This window comes from Indicator indicator, chromosome 2, assembly GCF_027791375.1.
Source record: "Indicator indicator isolate 239-I01 chromosome 2, UM_Iind_1.1, whole genome shotgun sequence".
In the NCBI taxonomy this organism is placed as follows: domain Eukaryota; kingdom Metazoa; phylum Chordata; class Aves; order Piciformes; family Indicatoridae; genus Indicator; species Indicator indicator.
The window spans coordinates 30,614,838-30,633,608 of record NC_072011.1 but is presented as its reverse complement, the minus strand read 5'-3'; the positions used below and the strand labels follow the sequence as shown (position 1 = coordinate 30,633,608).

At 47.4% G+C, this 18,771-nt stretch overlaps 1 protein-coding gene across 1 annotated transcript; it reads left to right on the top strand.

Moving 5' to 3' along the window:
• The first annotated feature begins 13,381 nt into the window (after positions 1-13,381).
• On the top strand, positions 13,382-18,060 carry RHOU (ras homolog family member U). The gene is made up of 3 exons (XM_054392138.1): positions 13,382-13,715; positions 14,484-14,542; positions 17,544-18,060. Exons 1-3 carry the CDS (start codon positions 13,382-13,384, stop codon positions 17,997-17,999), a joined length of 849 nt encoding a protein of 282 aa, XP_054248113.1. The 3' UTR covers positions 18,000-18,060.
• The last annotated feature ends 711 nt before the right edge of the window (positions 18,061-18,771 follow it).

The following is an 18,771-nucleotide window of genomic DNA, read 5'->3' as shown; positions in this document are numbered from 1 at the left end:
GATTTTGCCCCTGAGCCTTAGCTGCCCTGCTAAAACTGCACAAGTAGTACAGGACAGCTCTGGGAAGCTCATTGTATTGTAGCCGAGTCCTAGGGGCTTATTTAGTTTGTCAAAGAGAAGATTAAGAAAGGAGTGTAGTACAGACTATTTGTACTTATAGCAGGACATTTCTGATAGTGGAGGTTTTTATAGAGTAGTATGAAAAAGTACACAATTAAAAAGTAAAAAATAACCCCACTATGGGTGGCTATGGAGCTTGCGGTCCCTGGGGAAGAGTCAGATCCACTGAACTACCTGCAAGCACGATTTTGTTTACTGCTTAACGGAGATGCCCTGCAGTTTGGCAAAGAGGGGTGGTGAGGACACTGGGTCCCTACCATTCCTACTCGCGTCTCTGCTATGCGCACAGCCACAATAAGGTGAAAATGAGGACGATGCCACGGTTTGGTGTCCTGTGGGTGACTCCAGCTAGTGGACAAATAGTCCCCGAGTGAGCTGCTGTAATGGTTAAGATGTGACCAATGGTGTAAATCAGTAACCTGAGCGCACCACAGGATATCTGACTTGGAAAATGCAGGCTCCTTTGTTGCCAGCTTCAGGGAGATGCTCCTCCGGAGTCCAGGCCGGCACACCTTCGCCCTGCCCGCCGGCACCAGCAGGTAGCACCAGCACCAGCATCGGCACCGGCTGGAGCACCGCCCCGTCCTGCTCCCCCGCCACTCGGAGCGCTGCGGCGGCACCGACAGCAGGGGGCGGCAGCCGCTGTCGCAACCCTCCCGCCTGCCCGTATACAGCCTGCATCCCAGTAAATCCGCTCGCCCGCATCCAGCTCAGTGTCCCAGCAGTCCCACAGCCAAAGACACCGGCAGACCTCCATCCAAATGCCCAGTTCTGTAGCCCTGCAGACCTACAGCCTAGCATCCAGTCCCAAACCCTCAAATCCCTGAAAACCAGCACCCCTGCAGCCTTACAACCCAGAAGTCCAGCAGTCATGCCCTACCGCGTAGCATTCCCACAGCCCACCCTCCATTGCAACAGGCAGGCTGTGTAGGAATCCCAAAGCTCGGCATCCCAGCATCTCTGCAGCCCCACAGCCAGCAGCTTAGCAGCCCAAGTATCTCAGCATCCCAGTGCAGGGCATGCAGCAAGCATGGCTGGCACAGTGCTTCTGCTCGGGGTTCTAGGTTTTATTGTAGTTTCTGCCCTCACGGCAATGAAAACTGTGACTGTGACTTTTTTTTTTTTTCCTGAGGCCCTGTTATAAACTGTACTGGCAGAGGATCTTCTATTCCTGGGAGCTGGAAAGGTCTTTCTAGAGTGGGCTTACCACACCATAAGGAGGCAGCTTTACAAATCCTGGTTGCATTGCTTCACAGGGCTGGAGGGAGGCATGCAGTATGGGAAAAGAAAGGCAGCAGCTGCCTCTGCAACTTCTTGGCTCCAGTGTTACAGCCTGGTACTTCACAGTGATCTTGGCCTCCATTAGGAACACTCCCTCCCTATGAACAGTAACGGATTTTTCTGCATCAAAAATGAATACTGGAAACCTGGTGATTTTGTTACCCTGGGACATTCACCTTGCTGACTGAACTGACATGATTGCTTTTCTACATCTGGAAAAATTCAACCAATACATTCAGAAAAATGATTCTCCCCCAGTTTTTTGTCTACTACTGTTCACTTGTCCTGCTGAGCCTCATGCTGGCAGCTCCTCGCAGGAGGCTGGTAGCATGTTCAATCTGACAGAACATTCCTGTCCTGCCTACTTTACAGCAGAGCTTGTGCTATACCCAAAGCAATGGCACAGGCGTTGCTTCTTCAGTGAAGTAGCAGTGCTGCTACAGTGCTGCTCTTCTGTGAACATATTCCAAATGCACATATAGCTTGTCTTAGCTGGAGCTTCATCCTATTTTTCATTCAGGCACAAAATTACTATTTTCAACAGAGAGCAGGTACTTGAAATGGAAAAAGTCCCTCAAGTCACAAAATGGGGTAGTAAACCAAGCCATGGAAAACAATTTGCAGGCAAACAATAAAAATGCAGTTTCAGTCAGCAGAAATATTTTACTTCAGTACTTACAAGCTGATTTCTTTTATCCTTAAAAGTAAAATTATTTAAACTGTAGAAGATATTTGAATAAAGAAAACACTATTCTAAATGTCAGCAATAGGAAAATGTGATGCTGTGATAGCCATAGTGTGTTTCCTTGTTACTTTTGTTTGAGAAATATATTTGGTATATTTTCTTTTGTAGCTCCTACAAGAAAAATAATAATTTTAAGGAATCAGTATTCTTCAGTTAGAAAACATTTTTCTGAAACTTTTTTATGGAAAAAAGATGGAAATAATGTGAAAAGTCTAGCAGGAAGCTTTTCATTCCAGATGTGTTGTTCTACTACCCCTGATATCACAAAGATACTTACAATTAAAGCTCAAAGATGCAGTGCCAGTGGAACTAACTACACATTTTCTGACTTTATTTGCTGTCAGCTCAGGGTGGTTAGACTGCTGTTTTCAAATCTGAGCTGAATTCATTCTCATACCAGAGGGAGGAAACCTCAGCTATTCCCAGGGAGAAATCAGGGCCATTGTACCAGAGGCTTTGTCCCATCTTATATCTGGCTGTGTTGTGTTTGGAAGAAAGATGCACATGGCAGTTTCAGTCCAATCCCAGCCCTTCTCTGGTAAGTCAGAGTCAGACTTTTTGGTCTTATGGATCTCAAGCCAGGAGTGAAGGATGGTCTTGTGGCTTAGAATAAGGACCTCAAGTCAGAAGAGTTTATTAATGAAAAAAGAAATTGTTCCTTTCATTTACTAGAAGATGTGTCTAACCAGCTTAAGCAAATTGCCACTAGAAAATTTAGCGGTAGGCATTTTAAAGCTTGAAGGGGCTAAAAAAAAAAAAATCAAATTGACATTTGATAATTTTTGCAGCCTCTCTACATTTACCCATAGCCAGTTGTCCTGATAGGAAAAGGACAGGCACCAGGGTAAATACCAGAAATATCTTGATCTGAGTTTCAGGCTAGCTGAACTGTTGATTAAACTGGGAATGTTGATTAGACATCAAGCTGTGACCCACAACAATTCAGTCAGGTTACTCCTGCTGCTTAGCCAGGCTTGAGTTAAATTGAAGAGCAGGATAGAGTCTCAGTGTGTTTATCAGTTCTGAGCAGTGTGTTTCTAGGCAGATAACCTGCAAGTACCTCCCTGCTCAGCCCTGGAGGCTTATGGGGGATTCAGTAGGTTGCCTGTGTGCTGGTGATTAAAGTCCTTCAGGAAAAAAAAAAAAACAAACCACCACCAAAAAAAAAACCTACTCAGCTTTGGACCAGTCCTTTGGAAATCAGTTGGTCAGTCTGTATAGTTAATGATCAGTTGGTGAGTTATTAGACAAATGTGAAGTCAAGGATGATTAGAACTTACAAAAAGAAATTAACTGCTCAGTGACTGTAGTCAAAGACAATATTCGGTGTTGGGTTTTTTGTTTGTTTGGTTGGTTTTGGTTGGTGTTGTGGTTTTTGTTTGTTTGTTTGTTTGATTTGATTTGTTTTGTTTTTTCTGTCTAGGCTCCCACAGAGGCCGATATGGCATATTTCAATTTGTCAAGGAAATGACACCATAGCAACAAAACCCTAAGAAGCCTGTCACTTTGGTGCAGGGACCAGTTTTGCATACCAGGCCTTTGATCTTTATAGTATATTTATCATTGCCATTTATTAATGAGTATGTTGAAAAGGTGAAATAGGTCCCTTGTTTAAGTAGGATAATTTATTATTATTGTCATTTAGCTTTTGAAGGACAAGCCATGCAGAAGAGCTCCAGTCAGGGTGAGGGGCCATTACAAATATTACAGTGAGGGAGAAAGAGCATTGGAATGCATCCTAGGCTTTATCTGGTTTCCTTTCTATTGTCAGTGAAAATCACCATAGAGCCACTGCATTTGGCAGTCCTTGGATTGTTTTCCAAAGGTATGGTTGGAAGAGCAACTGTCAGGAAACATCAGCACATCCCAGCTGCCTAAAGATAAAAATCAGCTGTCCCTAACCATTCCTGACAGCCTTGGATGTCTCACCTTGCTGGAGATGCCTCGGCCTCTGGAGGCAACTGCAATATGCAACTGTCTGTACCATTAGAAACTTTGTCCTGCCATCTGTACTGAGCTTTTCTTAATGTAATTTAAGCTTATTATCTCTTGCCTTATTTACCTCCACATGCTGTGGAGAATAGATTATTCCCTTTTTCTGCAGTGTAGCAAAGCCAAATTATGTTCAGCTCTTCACTGTTCATAGGGCACTTTCCTGAGGGCAAGCCGTCACTCCTTTGCCTCGCTGCCTGCCCATGAGTCAATGATAACCAATTTACTCCAGTGCAGCCTGGGAATGGCACTCTCCACATTGTTTCTGGTTTTGTTGCATTGGTTTTACTCATTGCTGTCTTCCCAGTCTTAATCATCTGTTATATTTGCCTCTAGTTTTGAGTCCTTTTCAAGTGGGCATTCCTGCCCCGGAGCAGAATTGCCCGGGAGCTCTCACACCACATTCCTGTTTTCTCTGCACCCACTTTGCTCCTTTGCTTCCCTTCAGAAGGGCTGCCCTTCACAAAAGGCAGCTCCCAAACCTGTGGGGAGTGCACTACACACACACACACACACACACACACAACCAGCTCCACAGTAACCAAGAACCCAAACAATCCAAAACATGAAAAAAAAACCAAACCCAGAGCTCTGTATATAATCAGTATCTGGAAGCAAACAGAGATATTTAACCCTTTTTTTGGGGGGGTGGGTGGGGGTGGGGTGTTGTTAATTGTTGCTCTGAACATTTTTGTTTTATCAGATGGGTAATGATACTTGAGACCCAGCTAATGTGAGCCTCCTGTCAATGGCTCTTTGTTTTGTTTTAGTGTTTTTTCCCCCCCTGTATTTTTGCCTTGATCCTATAATAATTTCTTTGTTCCCTTTGGTAAGCTGGCCACTTGGATTGTTACATTCCTGCAAGACAGGCCTGTCTTAAACCTGGTTGTATTATTCTTAATAGCAGCAGCATCTGCTATAATCACAGTGATGCACAGCAGCCAGGGTGCTCTCTGCTAGGCATTGCAAAAAAAATGCAACTAATAGATCTGGAGTGACCAGGACAAAAAAGATTGAACCCCAGACAAGAAAGTGCCTTATTCTTATAAACCCAGATGAAATACTTTTGACTTTTCCTTTGCAGGTACTTTATTGCCCTTGTTAATGGCAGGCTCTTTGTCTATACTAGTGCAGGTCAGCAGCAAGGTGCTAACAAATTAATAAACAAAGGAGAGGCAGGGTGCAGACCCAGGCTGTTGCCCTTACGGCTAACCAGCTGACATTGTTCTTGCAAGAGTTTGTCCCAGACCAAGCAAGAGTCAATTGCACTGGGCTACTGGAGAAGCAGGAGCTGTGGGAAATGGGGAAGGCTGCGGAAAGCATCACCCTGAAGACAGCAACAAGTTTTTGAGGACTGCCTCTTTGCTGAGCACCATTTTGTAGCAAATCAGAGCCCATGGGGCAATTAACACAGATGTGTTTTGGACTGGTTTAAGAGGTTGTACTTTCTGAGCTACCTGTGGAGTGCAATAGCAGCGGTAAGCAGCTTCCTGCCAGCACAGCTCGGTTAAATTCACTGAAACAAGCAACCAACCAGCCTTCTGGAAGAACTTGCTGAGTGATTTTTTCCTGTTTGTTTGCAATGACAAGCTTCTGAGGATGACAGTAGCATTTTAAACCCCACACATACAGCCAAAAAAGCTTGTGGGCTTTTCCCTCCTCCTCCCTAGCAAATGCTTTGCTGCCTCTTTTATAATGCCACTACTATTGAAGTAAAGTGAAGATAAGAAATGTTTGCCTGTGTTGGCTCACTCAGTTTTCCATGTGTGGCTCCTGGCTGATCTGCCATGTGTCCCTTCCAAGGTCTGCTTCAACTGAAAGCACCTGGGTCCTCACTTGGCATATTGTGCCAACAGCACTAGCAATCTATTCATCTCCTGCTTCCGATGCCTTTACTTTGGTGGGAAATCTCTGGTGCCTTTTTTTAGTGACTTGCTAATGAGGCTGGTGTTCAGAGCCCTTAGGTCACCTCTCAATGAAAACCTCTCTCCTTAATTGTTGGAGCAGGGGGAGGTCCAGCATTTTCATCCCTCTTGCTCTGACACTCTTTTTCAAAGGTATGAAGAGCCATAAAGCAGCAGAGGAAGTAAGTCCGAAGCCTGGATCACATTCTCTACTGGTAATGCTTTGCCCTTGCCCTTAGAAGATCCTAGCGGCTTCACTCAGAAAAGATCTTTACATGTGGAAAGGGAAAAGGCTCTTCAGCGGTGGCCATGACTTCTTTTCAAGTTCGATACCAAGAAGCATCCAGCTCCAAACGAGACAACACCAGGACCAACTGCTGTTTTTCAGACTTTAAGAGTAACCAACCAAAAATGCAGGGCCCAAACTGTCCACAGAGGCACATGACCACAGATATATTGACTGGGGCAAGCTTCACTGGAAGGGGTGGATGCAGGATTAAAAAGCAGGAGTGTCCCTGCAGAGCACACAGGTTGCCTTACTAGCAACTCAACACTACTGGCAGAAGTTAAACGCTCCACTAGGAAGCTGCTCTCACACCTCATGAAACATGGTCTAATGCAAAGAACCTATGCACGGCCCAGAGAGGTGTCCCTGGTGAGTGGGGAGGTGGTGAAGGTCTCCAGAGAGTACTGATCTAGTTCACTCTTGCTACTGATAGTTTCAGCCTGATCTGGGCATATATTACAAGCACTGTAAGATATTGCTTAGCATTTTAAGGCTGTTCAGTGTCCTGGTTCTCTGTGCCTAGGGGAGACATGGACTGTCCTCTTCCTTGCATTCCCTTTCCTCTTGCAGTGTTTGCATTTGGGTTTAAGACATGCAAAACCTACCTCCTTCCACTTGTTTCATGGCTGGCGGGCTGCCTCTGCCCTCACTGCTCTGCCCCATCAGCCTGGTCTCTGGCTGCCTCTTCCTGGTCCTCCAGCCTGGAGGTCTGGTCACATTATCTTCTTGTCACAACTCATTTACAAACTGGGACCTTATTCTTAAACACAGCCTTGTATCCAAAATGCAAAAAGATATCCCTGCATTAACTTTATCAATATGTAAAGTGTCAGCATTTTTAGGAGATTGTGGATTGCAGACTAGGTTTGGGAATGAATGCCATGGAGATCTACCTGCCAAGTCATGTGAAGATGCCCAGAAATGAAGATCACCTCAGCTCAAGCATGGGTGAAGGGTGGAATGGATCCTCACAGTAGGGATGAAAGCAGGGTTGGAGCAGGAACTCATGGGGACAGCCAGCAGGGTTTCTCCTCAAGAGTACTACAAAAGTTGGGAAGGCTGGGGCAAAAACGTTTCCCACTAGCCTGTCCTGACAGGGAGGAAGTTGCATAGTAGAAAGGAAGTTTTCCCAGCTGCTGGAAAGAGCACCTAGAGATCAGGAGTGTGGCAGACTAGGATTTTGACAGCAGTTTTGGGAGTCTGTCTGGGAAAATGCTGGGGTTGTGCCAGCTAAGCAAAACTAGTAAGGGGGTTCACATATGGGCTGATGGGCACTGCGGCAAAGTGTCTGTGCTGCAGACACCATACCTCTTTTGAGTGCTTGCTGCTCTGCTGTGGCTCCTCAGAGGTCTGTGTCCAAACTGAGATGTTGTTTCTTTATTCAGCTTTCCTCTGTCACTCTCACCAGCCTCACCATGGTGCAGCACATTGCCCAAGCATGAGACCTTGGATTTACCTCCCTCTCTCCAGATTGTCTCTATAAACTGGGGCTCCTGGGGCAAAAATAGTATGGCAGGTTATAAATTCTAGTAAGCAGGAGGGCAATGAAATGCAGTATGCCATACTGTGTTCCACTGAGATCTTACCCAGCATGTCCCCAGCAGAGCTCAGGTGACCTGTTGGGGCCACCACTCAGTCCATGCTCAGATACAGCAGGGAGAACCTTGGGATGAGCACACAGTCTGCAACGAAGTTCCTACCTCTGATGCACTAAGAGCAGTGTAGAGCAGCCCTAGGCCAGCGAGGGGCTTCAGGACAGGCAGGCAAATTGGTGACCTTCACACAAAATATGGGACCCACAACACCATTCAGCAGCTGTGACCCCCAATCAGCTGAAAAGGATTTTGAAAGCGAGATAAAGGGATCACCTCCCACTGTGGTTACCCTGCAGAGGCACTGCAGATAGGAGGTTAGGGATAATTTGTTTTCTGAATTAACTAGGAATTAGGGAGGCTTGAAGCAATTGCACTTTGTTTTGTTTTGGTTTTCAGGTTTGTCTCAACAATCCTTTTTGCCTGGGAGTTTTCTCAATCAGAACTTAGCTGGAGGGGTGGGAATTTTTTTGTATTAATAATGTGTGCTGCTTACTGATCCCTTTCCCTAGGTGATGAAAACTTCCTTGAGATCAGTGTTCTTTAAAAAAAATCATCTGGCAAATATATATATATATACAAATTACAAAACAAATAAAGAATAAAAGCAGTGATACCTTGTATTTCTCTAGCCCTTTTTCCTCCTAGATAGAACAATAAAAGATATGAAAGAACAGCCTCAAAAGCACATCTCTGGAGTCAAAACAGGTCAGGGCTGTCCTTTGTACAAGCTGCCTTTTCTTTCCCAGGTTGTTGCTCTTTGCTCCCTCACACTTCCCCTTTCTTTTCTCCCTACCTCCCCTGCCACCAGCCAGCTCAGCTGCATCACTGTGATCCTGCTCTTTGGAAAATGACAGAGTGTATCACAAATTGTTTTTTTTCCAGGCCTTGAGATTGCTCTCCTCAACAAAGAGCAGGATCTTGGTGCCAGCTCTGCAGAGCAGGCTGCACCCTTCCCTTGAATGAGCATCACGTCATGGTTGGAGGGCATTGCCTCACTCCCTCGCCTCTGTCCGTGTCAGGTTTTTCAAGTCTCTACAAGAAAGCAAAAAAAAAAAGGAAGGAAAGAAAAAAGATGAAACCTTTCATTCTACAATGCCAGCATCCAGTTCATATTTTTTATATCACAAGGAAAATGATAAGCCAGGATAGAACAATAAACTGCTTTATGTCTTGATAAAATAATTTCCCCTCTCTGTCACTTTTCTCAAAGAATAATATTTGACTAACGCAAGCATGTAAGATAGAGCAAGAGCTTTTCTGTGAACTGGTTGATAATGCTCCAGATTCAGCCTTGAGACAGACAATTGCCACCCTGTTGACCTATGTGGAGTTAAGCTTGTTTATCCTCCAGCTCAGAGCTCTGAAAACAATTGGGTTCAAACCTGTAAGATGTGTGCATGTGATAGGGTTGAGGCCAAAAGCTTCGGAGACAGCGACTATCTGTTACATCATCCCTCTGTCAATGCACCCTCTGCCCACCACCAGCATGGCTGCTTGGGAGCTGCTCTGACTTGCTGCTGTGGTGCATACGTGCTTCCTCCCTTGCAAAACAACTGGTTAGCTCATCCTCTTGTACAAAAGGCTACTGTGTTTGGTAGGGTACATTACAGTATAGGGCAACCATGCAGCCCTGAATCCACTCACGCCCTGCTCCCTGAGCACAGAAACAATGCAGCCTGTTATAGCTATCTCACTGGAGCCTACTTAGCTCAATGCATTGACTGTATTTGTCTAGTGAAGGTGTTTAAAAATGTGCATGTGGCATTTTTCACTCACAGTATTTACATGAAGAGCTTTCTCACATCATCTTTTGACACCATTCAACTGGACTGTCAGCCAGTGCACGCTGTATGTCTGTGTCCCCACCTTCCACCTACAGGAGATTTCCTTGTGGTTGTACATATTTTCTCTTAATGAGCTCTCTCAGCAGCATTGATACAGGCCATGGATTTGCCACTTGTCATTGCAGATAAAAGGTGGCATTGCTCAGGCATTCTTGTGCCTTCAGTTGGGTCATGCTCCATCATGGCATCAGAGACCACAGTACATCTGCTCATCTTCACTTGTCATACTGTCCAAAATGGACAGAAATTCATCTTGCCATGACTTTAGCATGCCGTAACACTGTGTCCATGATAGCCAAAGCCCACCAGAGTATCATATTTATCTGCCATCAGCATACTTACCGTAAATTGCCTTCCTGCATAACATGCTACTCCACAGTACTAACAAGTACACAATTTATGGGATGCTGCTGAGACTAAAATATAATTAAAATTAAAAATATAATTACAGGACTCCTTTTATTTCTTTCCTTGCACAAATGTGGTATCAACCTAGTCTGATCTATTGACTTTTCTCCAATTTCTTGTTCCCTGAGGTGGAAAGTTGCTCTGGATTTCTAGAGATGGAAAAGCACTGACTGCTGGGCTCTGGCAGGAGAAGTATAAGAAGTATCTGGGCATAGAGATGGAGATTCCCTTTGACAGCTCTGCTCCTCAGGCACAACAGGCCTTTCTATCAAAGCTCATGTCTCATGTGGGAGACAACTTGCATGGGAGCTGCTCAGAGACTGAAGAATAAACTCTCAGAGGGAATTAGAGCCTTAAAAAACGTATACTTTTCTGTTGTACATGCCTTTTCATTAGCATTGCCTTGTCATATGTAGAGATGCAGCTATGCACACATTCAGAAGCATGAAGAATGAAAATGAGACACTGGACTGCAAATGTGTCTCTGCCCCCTGCCCATAGCAGTAGAGAGCAAATGCATAAGGCATCACACCGTCTAAGTCTCCATGCTCCATACAGTTCTTCAGAAATTACTGTAAGTGTTATTCCTTGTTTTATGTAGATCCTGACTATCTTCAAAGTGCCACTGAAACAACTTGTTTTCAATTCAGGAAAAGGGACATAAGCCTTTGTGTGATTCACTCATTTCCCTCTTGGGTCAGTTGAAGGAAAAGAAGGCCCTGTAACAATTTTTGATACAGCGAGGTGCTTGATTGTGATAAGGGATGTTATTTGTCACCTCTATCACTCCTATACCAAGGTACGTGATCCACTGTCAAAATAGCATCGATGCCCAAGGTGTTACCACACTACAGGTTAGCTCTGAGGCCCCTCAAGTATTACAGCAAAGCATGCAAAAGCTTTTCACTGCTTTCAGCAAAACATCTGCTGGGCTGAAGCTGCCTAAATTAAACCCTGTGACTTTGCAGCCAGGTGGCTGTGGAGCACGTAGGCTTTAGATCTCTGCTATGGAAGGGAGCAATCCCAGGAACAAGTGTGGCAACGGTCACTGTGGTAGCAACCTTTCAAACAATTGCAGCTGCCTGCAAAGGGAGCCTGCATCTACACACATAATGTTTTCCCCTTTTCCAACAAGTCATATTAGCATTATTCTGGCACAACTGCATCCATACTCTGGGGAGTTAGCTGCAACAGTATTGTTAAAGCAATTCAGCTTTTCTAGGTAGACAGGCTATAATTATACTAAATTAAAATAGAATGCTTTTGTTCTAACCTAGGCACCCCCAAGAGAACTTGCACCAAAAGTATGAATTAAGCCATTTCTGTTTTTTTAGTACATGCTTGAGTGCAGGCAGGCTCCTGCTCCAGTCCTTCTGGCTGTCCATCCCGGCAAAGCTCAGCTGCCTGGGTGATGTCCTCTCAGGCTTCATCACAGGAGGATCAATACATGCTGGGGAAATGCTTCTTGATGCCCTGTGACACCTCTCTCTGGCACTGTCTCCTATATGGGTCAGCACTGTCTTTGTTCTTTAAGGGGAAGGTAATTCTGCAGGGCTAATTCTGCAGGGCTGAAGAGGATCCTAGGAGGTCAGTGGTCCCTATGGGTCTTGAGCATGAGGGTCACATTAGGCTCTGCTGACTGCTGTACTCTGTCCTTCTCCAGCTGTGTTCCGTTTAGGGACTAGGTGGGTGTAGCTGTCCTGGTGCAGGGCTCCAGGGAGGTGTTTCTTCCACACTCCTTCAACCTGCATGCACAGGGCATCCAATGTGGGGTCCTTCCCAGCTGCATTCAGCCAGAGGCTCCTATGCAGAGCCATAGTGGCTGTTCCCACTGAAGAGGCAGGACACATGGGAAAGCAAGCAAAGCTTTACCAAGTGCTTATTTCCATAAAGCATGAGCCTTGGCACAGCCTTTGGTAGTCAGACCATACAGCTCTAGGGTTTGTACAAGAAGAAGCCAGCCTTGTAGACTTGACATTCCCAGCTCCTCCAGTAAGCATGGGACAGGCAGTTGGGGCATGACAAAGAGCTGTAGCATGCATTGCAGTATGAAACCACCTGCATCACCTGCTTTTCCCTTTCTGTAAGGGAAATGGAGAAACAGCACCCCAGGTCACACTAGGAAGTCATGATGCTGAAACTGGCAAACTGAACTCCTGACTCTGCCACAGACTTACCAGCATTGATTTGGGGGCACTGTTTAAGAGACTTGTACTTGCTATCTGCAAAATGAGGTTGCTAACCTTTATATCCCAGATTCTCCAGGTGGCATCATTGATGTTTGCACAGTTCTGTTAAGGTCCCCAGAAGCAATGTGTTAACAACATTTCAGGTTTAGGGCAGCACGAAACGTCTCAGCAGCCTTTAATTTTGTGTGCTCCGCTGCATGGCTTTCCATTGGCGACTTATTTCAATGGAGCTAAAAATGCAGCTCTCCCTTTCCCACAGCACAAGGCCCAGTTTGTTCGGCCCCAGGACTCCAGGTGGGAGTTTACTGAGCACCCACTGCATCTCTAGACAGTCTACCCGTCGAGACTCAAGAGTGCTCCCGCCCTTGTAAGTCCTCTCGACCTCACGACATCGAGGGGCTCGAGGGTCGCAGACCTCTAGTGACCCGAAAGTACTGGGGGCAGCTCGCGTCGGAGCGCCGCCGCCTCTGCTAAGACCTGTAGCAAGGAGCTTTTCGGCCGGAGGGGGGGACGCAGCCCCCGGCAGCAAGAGCGGCGGCCAGGGCAAGGATGGGAGCTGCTGCGCGGCGGGACCGATGAGGGGCGCGCGCCCCATACCTGCCGCGGGTCCGTCTGCCCGCAGCCGTCGAGGCGGACGGCGCGGGGCGCTGTGGCGCCGCCTGCCGGGCTGGGTCGGGCCATGCGACGCCGGCTCCGCCCCGCCTGGCGCTATGTCACGCGGAGGCGCGGATCTGGCGGGCGGGACTCGGTAGCGTGGGGCGAGGCGAGCTCAGCGTAGCCGGGATCTCGCCACCGCTTGTTCGGGAAGCCGCCACCTGCTCCGGGAGCCGCCGTCAACCGCCTGCACCCGGGTAGAGCCAACGGTCACCGGGGCTGGCTTCGCGGCGGTCGCGACGCGCCTGCTGGCCCGCCGAGGCCCCGCACCTCCCGTCTGCCGCTGCGCCCCGCCGCTCCCCGGCCGGCGGCCCCGGGCCGCGCGCCGCCCTTCGGCCGGCGGGGCTTTGCGTCGCCGCGCGGATGCCTCCGCAGCAGGAGGGCGAGGCTGGATACATCAGCAAGCCGGTGCCGGGTGGCTGCGAGGTGCCGCCGGTGCCTCCGCGCAGGGTACGCAGCGGCCGGGCGGCGGCGGCGCTGGGGGTGGCGCTGGGCGGCCGCTGCCGGGCGGCGGGGGCTGGAGCCGCCGTGGGGGCCGGAGCCGGGGCCGGAGCCGGAGCGGGGATCGAGCCGCGGCGCAGCATCAAGTGCGTGCTGGTGGGGGACGGCGCCGTGGGGAAGACCAGCCTGGTGGTGAGCTACACCACCAACGGGTACCCCACCGAGTACATCCCAACCGCCTTCGACAATTTTTCCGGTAAGGGCTGGGGGCGTCCGCAGAGACCGGGGCGGCGTGAGGGTCTGCTGCCGCCGCGGGGAGCGGCGCAGATCCCGCCTGTGCCTCATCGCCGGGGATGCGTCTGGGTTGTTCGCGGCGAAGGATGTCCAGCGTCGGTTATCTAATTATTTAGTTTTTGGAGGCAGGACTGGCGGTTCTTAACACTTCCATCACGGCCAGCAGCACCGGTTCAACTCCCCGGGCTGGCAGCTGGCCGTGCGGCCGTAGCCGGGCTTTAAATCGTGACCTCTCCGATCTGAAACTTCAAGATTTTGGCCAGATGGGAAGCGTCTAAAAGGAAAGCCTAGAGGCTTGCCTTTTCTCCTCTCTGCAAAGGGCGAGGTTCTGTGCTTGCTCTCTGGTTCAGCGGGGGGCATTTTGGCTCCCAGGCACATTCAAACTGTACAGGAGGATAATAAACTAAACCCTTTGTAGCAGAAGAACGACCCGGACGCCTTGGCTTGCTCTCCCCTCTGCCAGCCGAGAGTTAGTTCAGTCACTGCCTACCTTATCTCCTGCAGCGAAAGAAATCGGAAAGCCTTGAAGGGCTTGTGTATGCCCAAGTCTTAGTGGTAGACACCCAGATCTGCTTAAATTGTTAAATCTAAATTAATTTGAGAAAGTACTATAAGAGCTGAAGGATGGTAAATATTATTCTTTTCTTTATTTATTCTTTTTCTTTCATGGGAAACGTGTAAAGTTGGACTCACCACACTTTTCCCCCTCCCTCCCCCTTTCTCTTCAAAGCTGTCGTGTCTGTCGATGGCAAGCCGGTGAGACTTCAGCTCTGCGACACAGCTGGTCAGGTCAGTGAAGCCACTTGCTTGATTTAACTGACAGCGGGAGGGGAGAAGTTGTCGTGCAAAGTAGTCCTGCTAATGACTTCATGGATTTGAAAGGGCTCCCAGTGTTTGATTGTCTTATTAAACTGCTATCATTTTCACTGCTGCTTAACCCATTGCTTCTCCCAATGTCTGTTGAAGGGTAGGGGACCAGGGCCCCCATATAGGGACTGGGCACAGGCAGCTGCTCTGCTTAGCCTGAATAGAAAGGTTGAACATATTGGGTATTCAAGGGCCACCAGGTTTTTCTTTTGAGAGGTTGTCCCTGTCATTATTTTTGGTAAATAACTGCGGGTTTAAGAGTTAGGGTGTTTGGGGTATTGCATGCAAAGCATCTGTGGCTGTAGGTGTCTGAAGATAGAGACCTTGGTTTTGAAAGGCAAAAGCTTGAGAGAGAAAAAAGTCTCACTGGGTGTTGTCTGTAGAAACTTTTTATTTGCCATTCCCACCCCTGTAAAACACTCTGCCACCCCAAAGCAAAGGTTTGTTGTAGTCTTAAGTCTTGAAGAGTTGAGAGTGGCTGATGCCTCTCAGCTCCTGGTTTGCCTGATACACAAAAAGAGCTCATTCCTTACTATCTGGTCTTTTCTCAAGTCCCTAGTTTGTATCATTCTGTGCAGTGTGCAACACTGCTTGCCAGGAGTTGAGTCTGGATAGCCAAAAGTGTTTTGCTACCCATCTGGCATTTGAAGGAATTTAGGCTCCTGCACGTCTTTATGGATCTAGGTCTTCAACAAAACTGTGCTGAAAAATCTCAGTGGTCTTAACATACAAAGCTATTTAGGTAAGTTGTAACTGGGTGCCCTACTTAGGAAAAGGGTTTGAAGGGCTCTGCAGTCCTAGACAGCATCTCCCATGTGCCCTACAAAATAAAGATGAGATCTTACAAACAGCCTTCAGTGGATAATGTTACAAAGTAAAGCATCAGAATTTTGTTTTCTGCTGAAGAGACGGGGTGGTACTGCAACAGCCTTGGCTGTGCATGTTCATATGCAGAGTCTGGTAGGTTGGGTAACAGCCTGTGGACAGGCAGTGCTTATGGAAATGCAGACAAAGTCTGCAGGAAGGATGGGCAGGACCAGTCACCTCTTGCCTTTACTATTGTTCATAGTTAAGATGTTTGCTCTGGCTGCCCAAATGCAGCTGGAATGGATAGAATCACTGCCTTAAAAATGAAGGGATTATGTAAACTGACAGAAGTCGTCCTGAATAGAAGGAACCTAGCAGGGTACTTTGGTAAAATTGCTGCCATGAGATGGCTGCTGAAATCTGCAGCTTAAAAAGCACTCTAGACAGAGGGACATTATGTTTCAGTATCACCAGCCCAAAGAGGTGTAGAGTCCCAGCAGGTCATATACCTACCACTGAAACTGCAGGAGTGTACTTGGGATGTGAAGGGCACTGTGTCTTGGTAGAAACCCTTAAGATCTGGGTTTGGCTTTCAAAACCAGTAAATTGAGCCCTTTTGAGGTTTCTCACGTAGCAAGAAGAGGCAATTACATGGCAAGATGCCTTTCTGTAAACACCCCTGTCGTTCAGAGCAGCGTCTCAGTAAATGCAGGGTTTCTCTCAAACCAAATGGTGAGAGCTTGGTTTCTTCTGAGGCTTAATCTGAGAATCAAGAGAGCTAATGAAGCTTGCTTTCTTGACTCGTGTTTTATAAATCACTGTCTCTCTTGGAGATATTGCTGGAAGAAATTCATTTGAGCGGAACAAGGCTTCCAGGGAGCTTTAAACTGCATATCCCGAGCCTCCAGAGGCCTTAAAGCAAAATTGCAGATTGCAAAAATTAACACGGAACTTGCAATTCATCACTAAACTGCTGGTACCAGAGAGATTTTTCAGCTCTCTGTGTTCTTTGCACTTTCATTTCAGAGCTTTTGAGAACATGGTCTGTTTTAATTAAAATGTCAGTGCCACTGAGGCAAATCCTACCTGTTCAGGCTGCTAGTGTTACCCTGCTTTTATCCTGCTGTCAGCATAAAAGCAGCCAGCCTGGAGTTAACCCTTGCTTCTTGCTGCATTCTTCGCAGAGGATCAGCACGCCTTTGTTACCATGAGGTGTTTGGCTTTCTTGTGGCTAGTTCCTGAAGCTTGGCCTTGATTTGCTGGAGTTTGTACTAAAAGAGGGAGTGGAAGAAGAAAGAAAAAAAAGTAGCACTGGGAGGCCTGTTTGCAGTTTGTTTGATGTGGCATGGGTGGGAGGGAAAGGTAAAGCTCTTACTCTATGCCACTAGCATGTCAAGCCTGCACATTGTGCGTCATTATTGCTGCCATCAAACTTAAATCCTTGGGCACAATGGCAGAGAAATTATTCCCATATCCTGTAGGATGTTAAGTAGTCACCAGTTTAAAAGCCAATTCCAGGAAAGGTAGGATTCCAGGAAAGGTAGGATTCCAGGCTGGCTGCTGCTTATGTGCTTCATTGTTGTCCATACCTGGAGGTAGAGCAGAGCATCTTTGAGGTACACGGGTGCTCCTCATCAGAGTGGCACACCAACTCACCCTTGTAAGTTCACCTGTCAAACATACCTTCTCCCTCCAGTTTTTGGCTTTGTTGCTTGTGTGCTGTAACCTGCTTCCCGCAGCATTGCTCTCGTGCTGAAACAGGGCAGAGGGCCTCTGTAAAAACTGCAAAGGAAATATTTAAGCACTCAAAACAAGCTGTGGCAGCAGTCAGAAAATCTCAGCTACATGGGGAAGCCACCACCTTTTGCTTGCATGCCTGACAGTGGCAGAGTGCCTGCTGGCTAGCAGCCATGCAGGGTGAAACCTCAGGCTGGGTACAGGTGACCTTTACTCCTAATATTGTGTTAGGTGCTGATGTCTGTGTGCCCCTGAGGAGGGGAGCAGACGGTGATCCTCAGCTTCCCCAAAGGTCTGTGGAGCTAGGAATACATCAGGGCGTCCTCCAGGGCTGATGTGTGCTTTTTGTTGGGTGCTAACATAATTTTGTTCTGTGCAGGATGAATTCGACAAGCTCAGGCCTCTGTGCTACACCAACACGGACATCTTCTTGCTATGCTTCAGCGTGGTGAGCCCTTCGTCCTTCCAGAATGTGAATGAGAAGTGGGTTCCTGAAATCCGGTGCCACTGCCCTAAGGCGCCTATTATCCTGGTTGGGACACAGTCGGACCTCCGGGAGGATGTCAAAGTTCTCATCGAGCTGGACAAGTGCAAAGAAAAGCCAGTCTCGGAGGAGGCTGCGAAGCTCTGTGCTGAGGAAATAAAAGCTGCGTCCTACATCGAGTGCTCTGCTTTGACTCAGAAAAACCTCAAGGAGGTCTTTGATGCCGCCATTGTGGCTGGTATTCAGTACTCAGATACCCAACAGCAACCAAAGAAATCCAAGTGTAGGACTCCAGACAAGATGAAAAACCTCTCTAAATCCTGGTGGAAAAAATACTGTTGTTTTGTATAGGAGTTGCAAGGACCTGAGTACTGCTCTGAGGAAATGAAATAGAGGCTATATTAGCTGAAATCTCATTCTATGTCATCTTGAGTGTATAGTTTAGATTTGTATGTGTGTGTATATGTTGCTACTGGATATCTCAGTTGCCCTTTTGAGGGTGGCAGAAGGATTCTTAGTTAAATAATTGCTATAAATCAGATCTGGCATCTGGTTTCATGACTGAAACCTCTTATTAAGGAAGAAGAGCACCATGTATCTGCAAGGGTGGAAAGATCTGTCCAAAGGATTCGACTTTTGTGTTGTGTGTGTGATGGGGAGGAGCACACCAGAGGCCTTTGCTGCCAGGGCTTCGCAGGAGGAACACATGAGCAATGGTGGAAATGTAGAGCTCTGTACATGGGTGATCAAAGGGAAAAATAACACTGTGCCTCCTAACTGACATTTGTAGCTTTAAAACCCCACTCCTGCCCTCTTCATGTCTTCCCAAGTCAAGGCTTATTGGGATTGCTTTAAAAAGGATGTGAGAGATGTAATCTATATGCAAATGCCATGGTTGGAAAGGTCATGAATATACCTTCAGCGTGCAGTGTGGGACCCTAGTCCCTTAAGGAGCTGACATCTTGTTTGTCACTTCCTGACTTTGTGAAAGTCTTTCTGTCCTCCTTCCCCAGTCCCTCCCAGGAAGCCGAGTGGAAGCCTGAGAACATGACCAAGCTTTAACTCGCTACCTTGAGCAGTGGCAATTTCCCCTGTGTTTTTGCAGACATGACAACAGTTCATC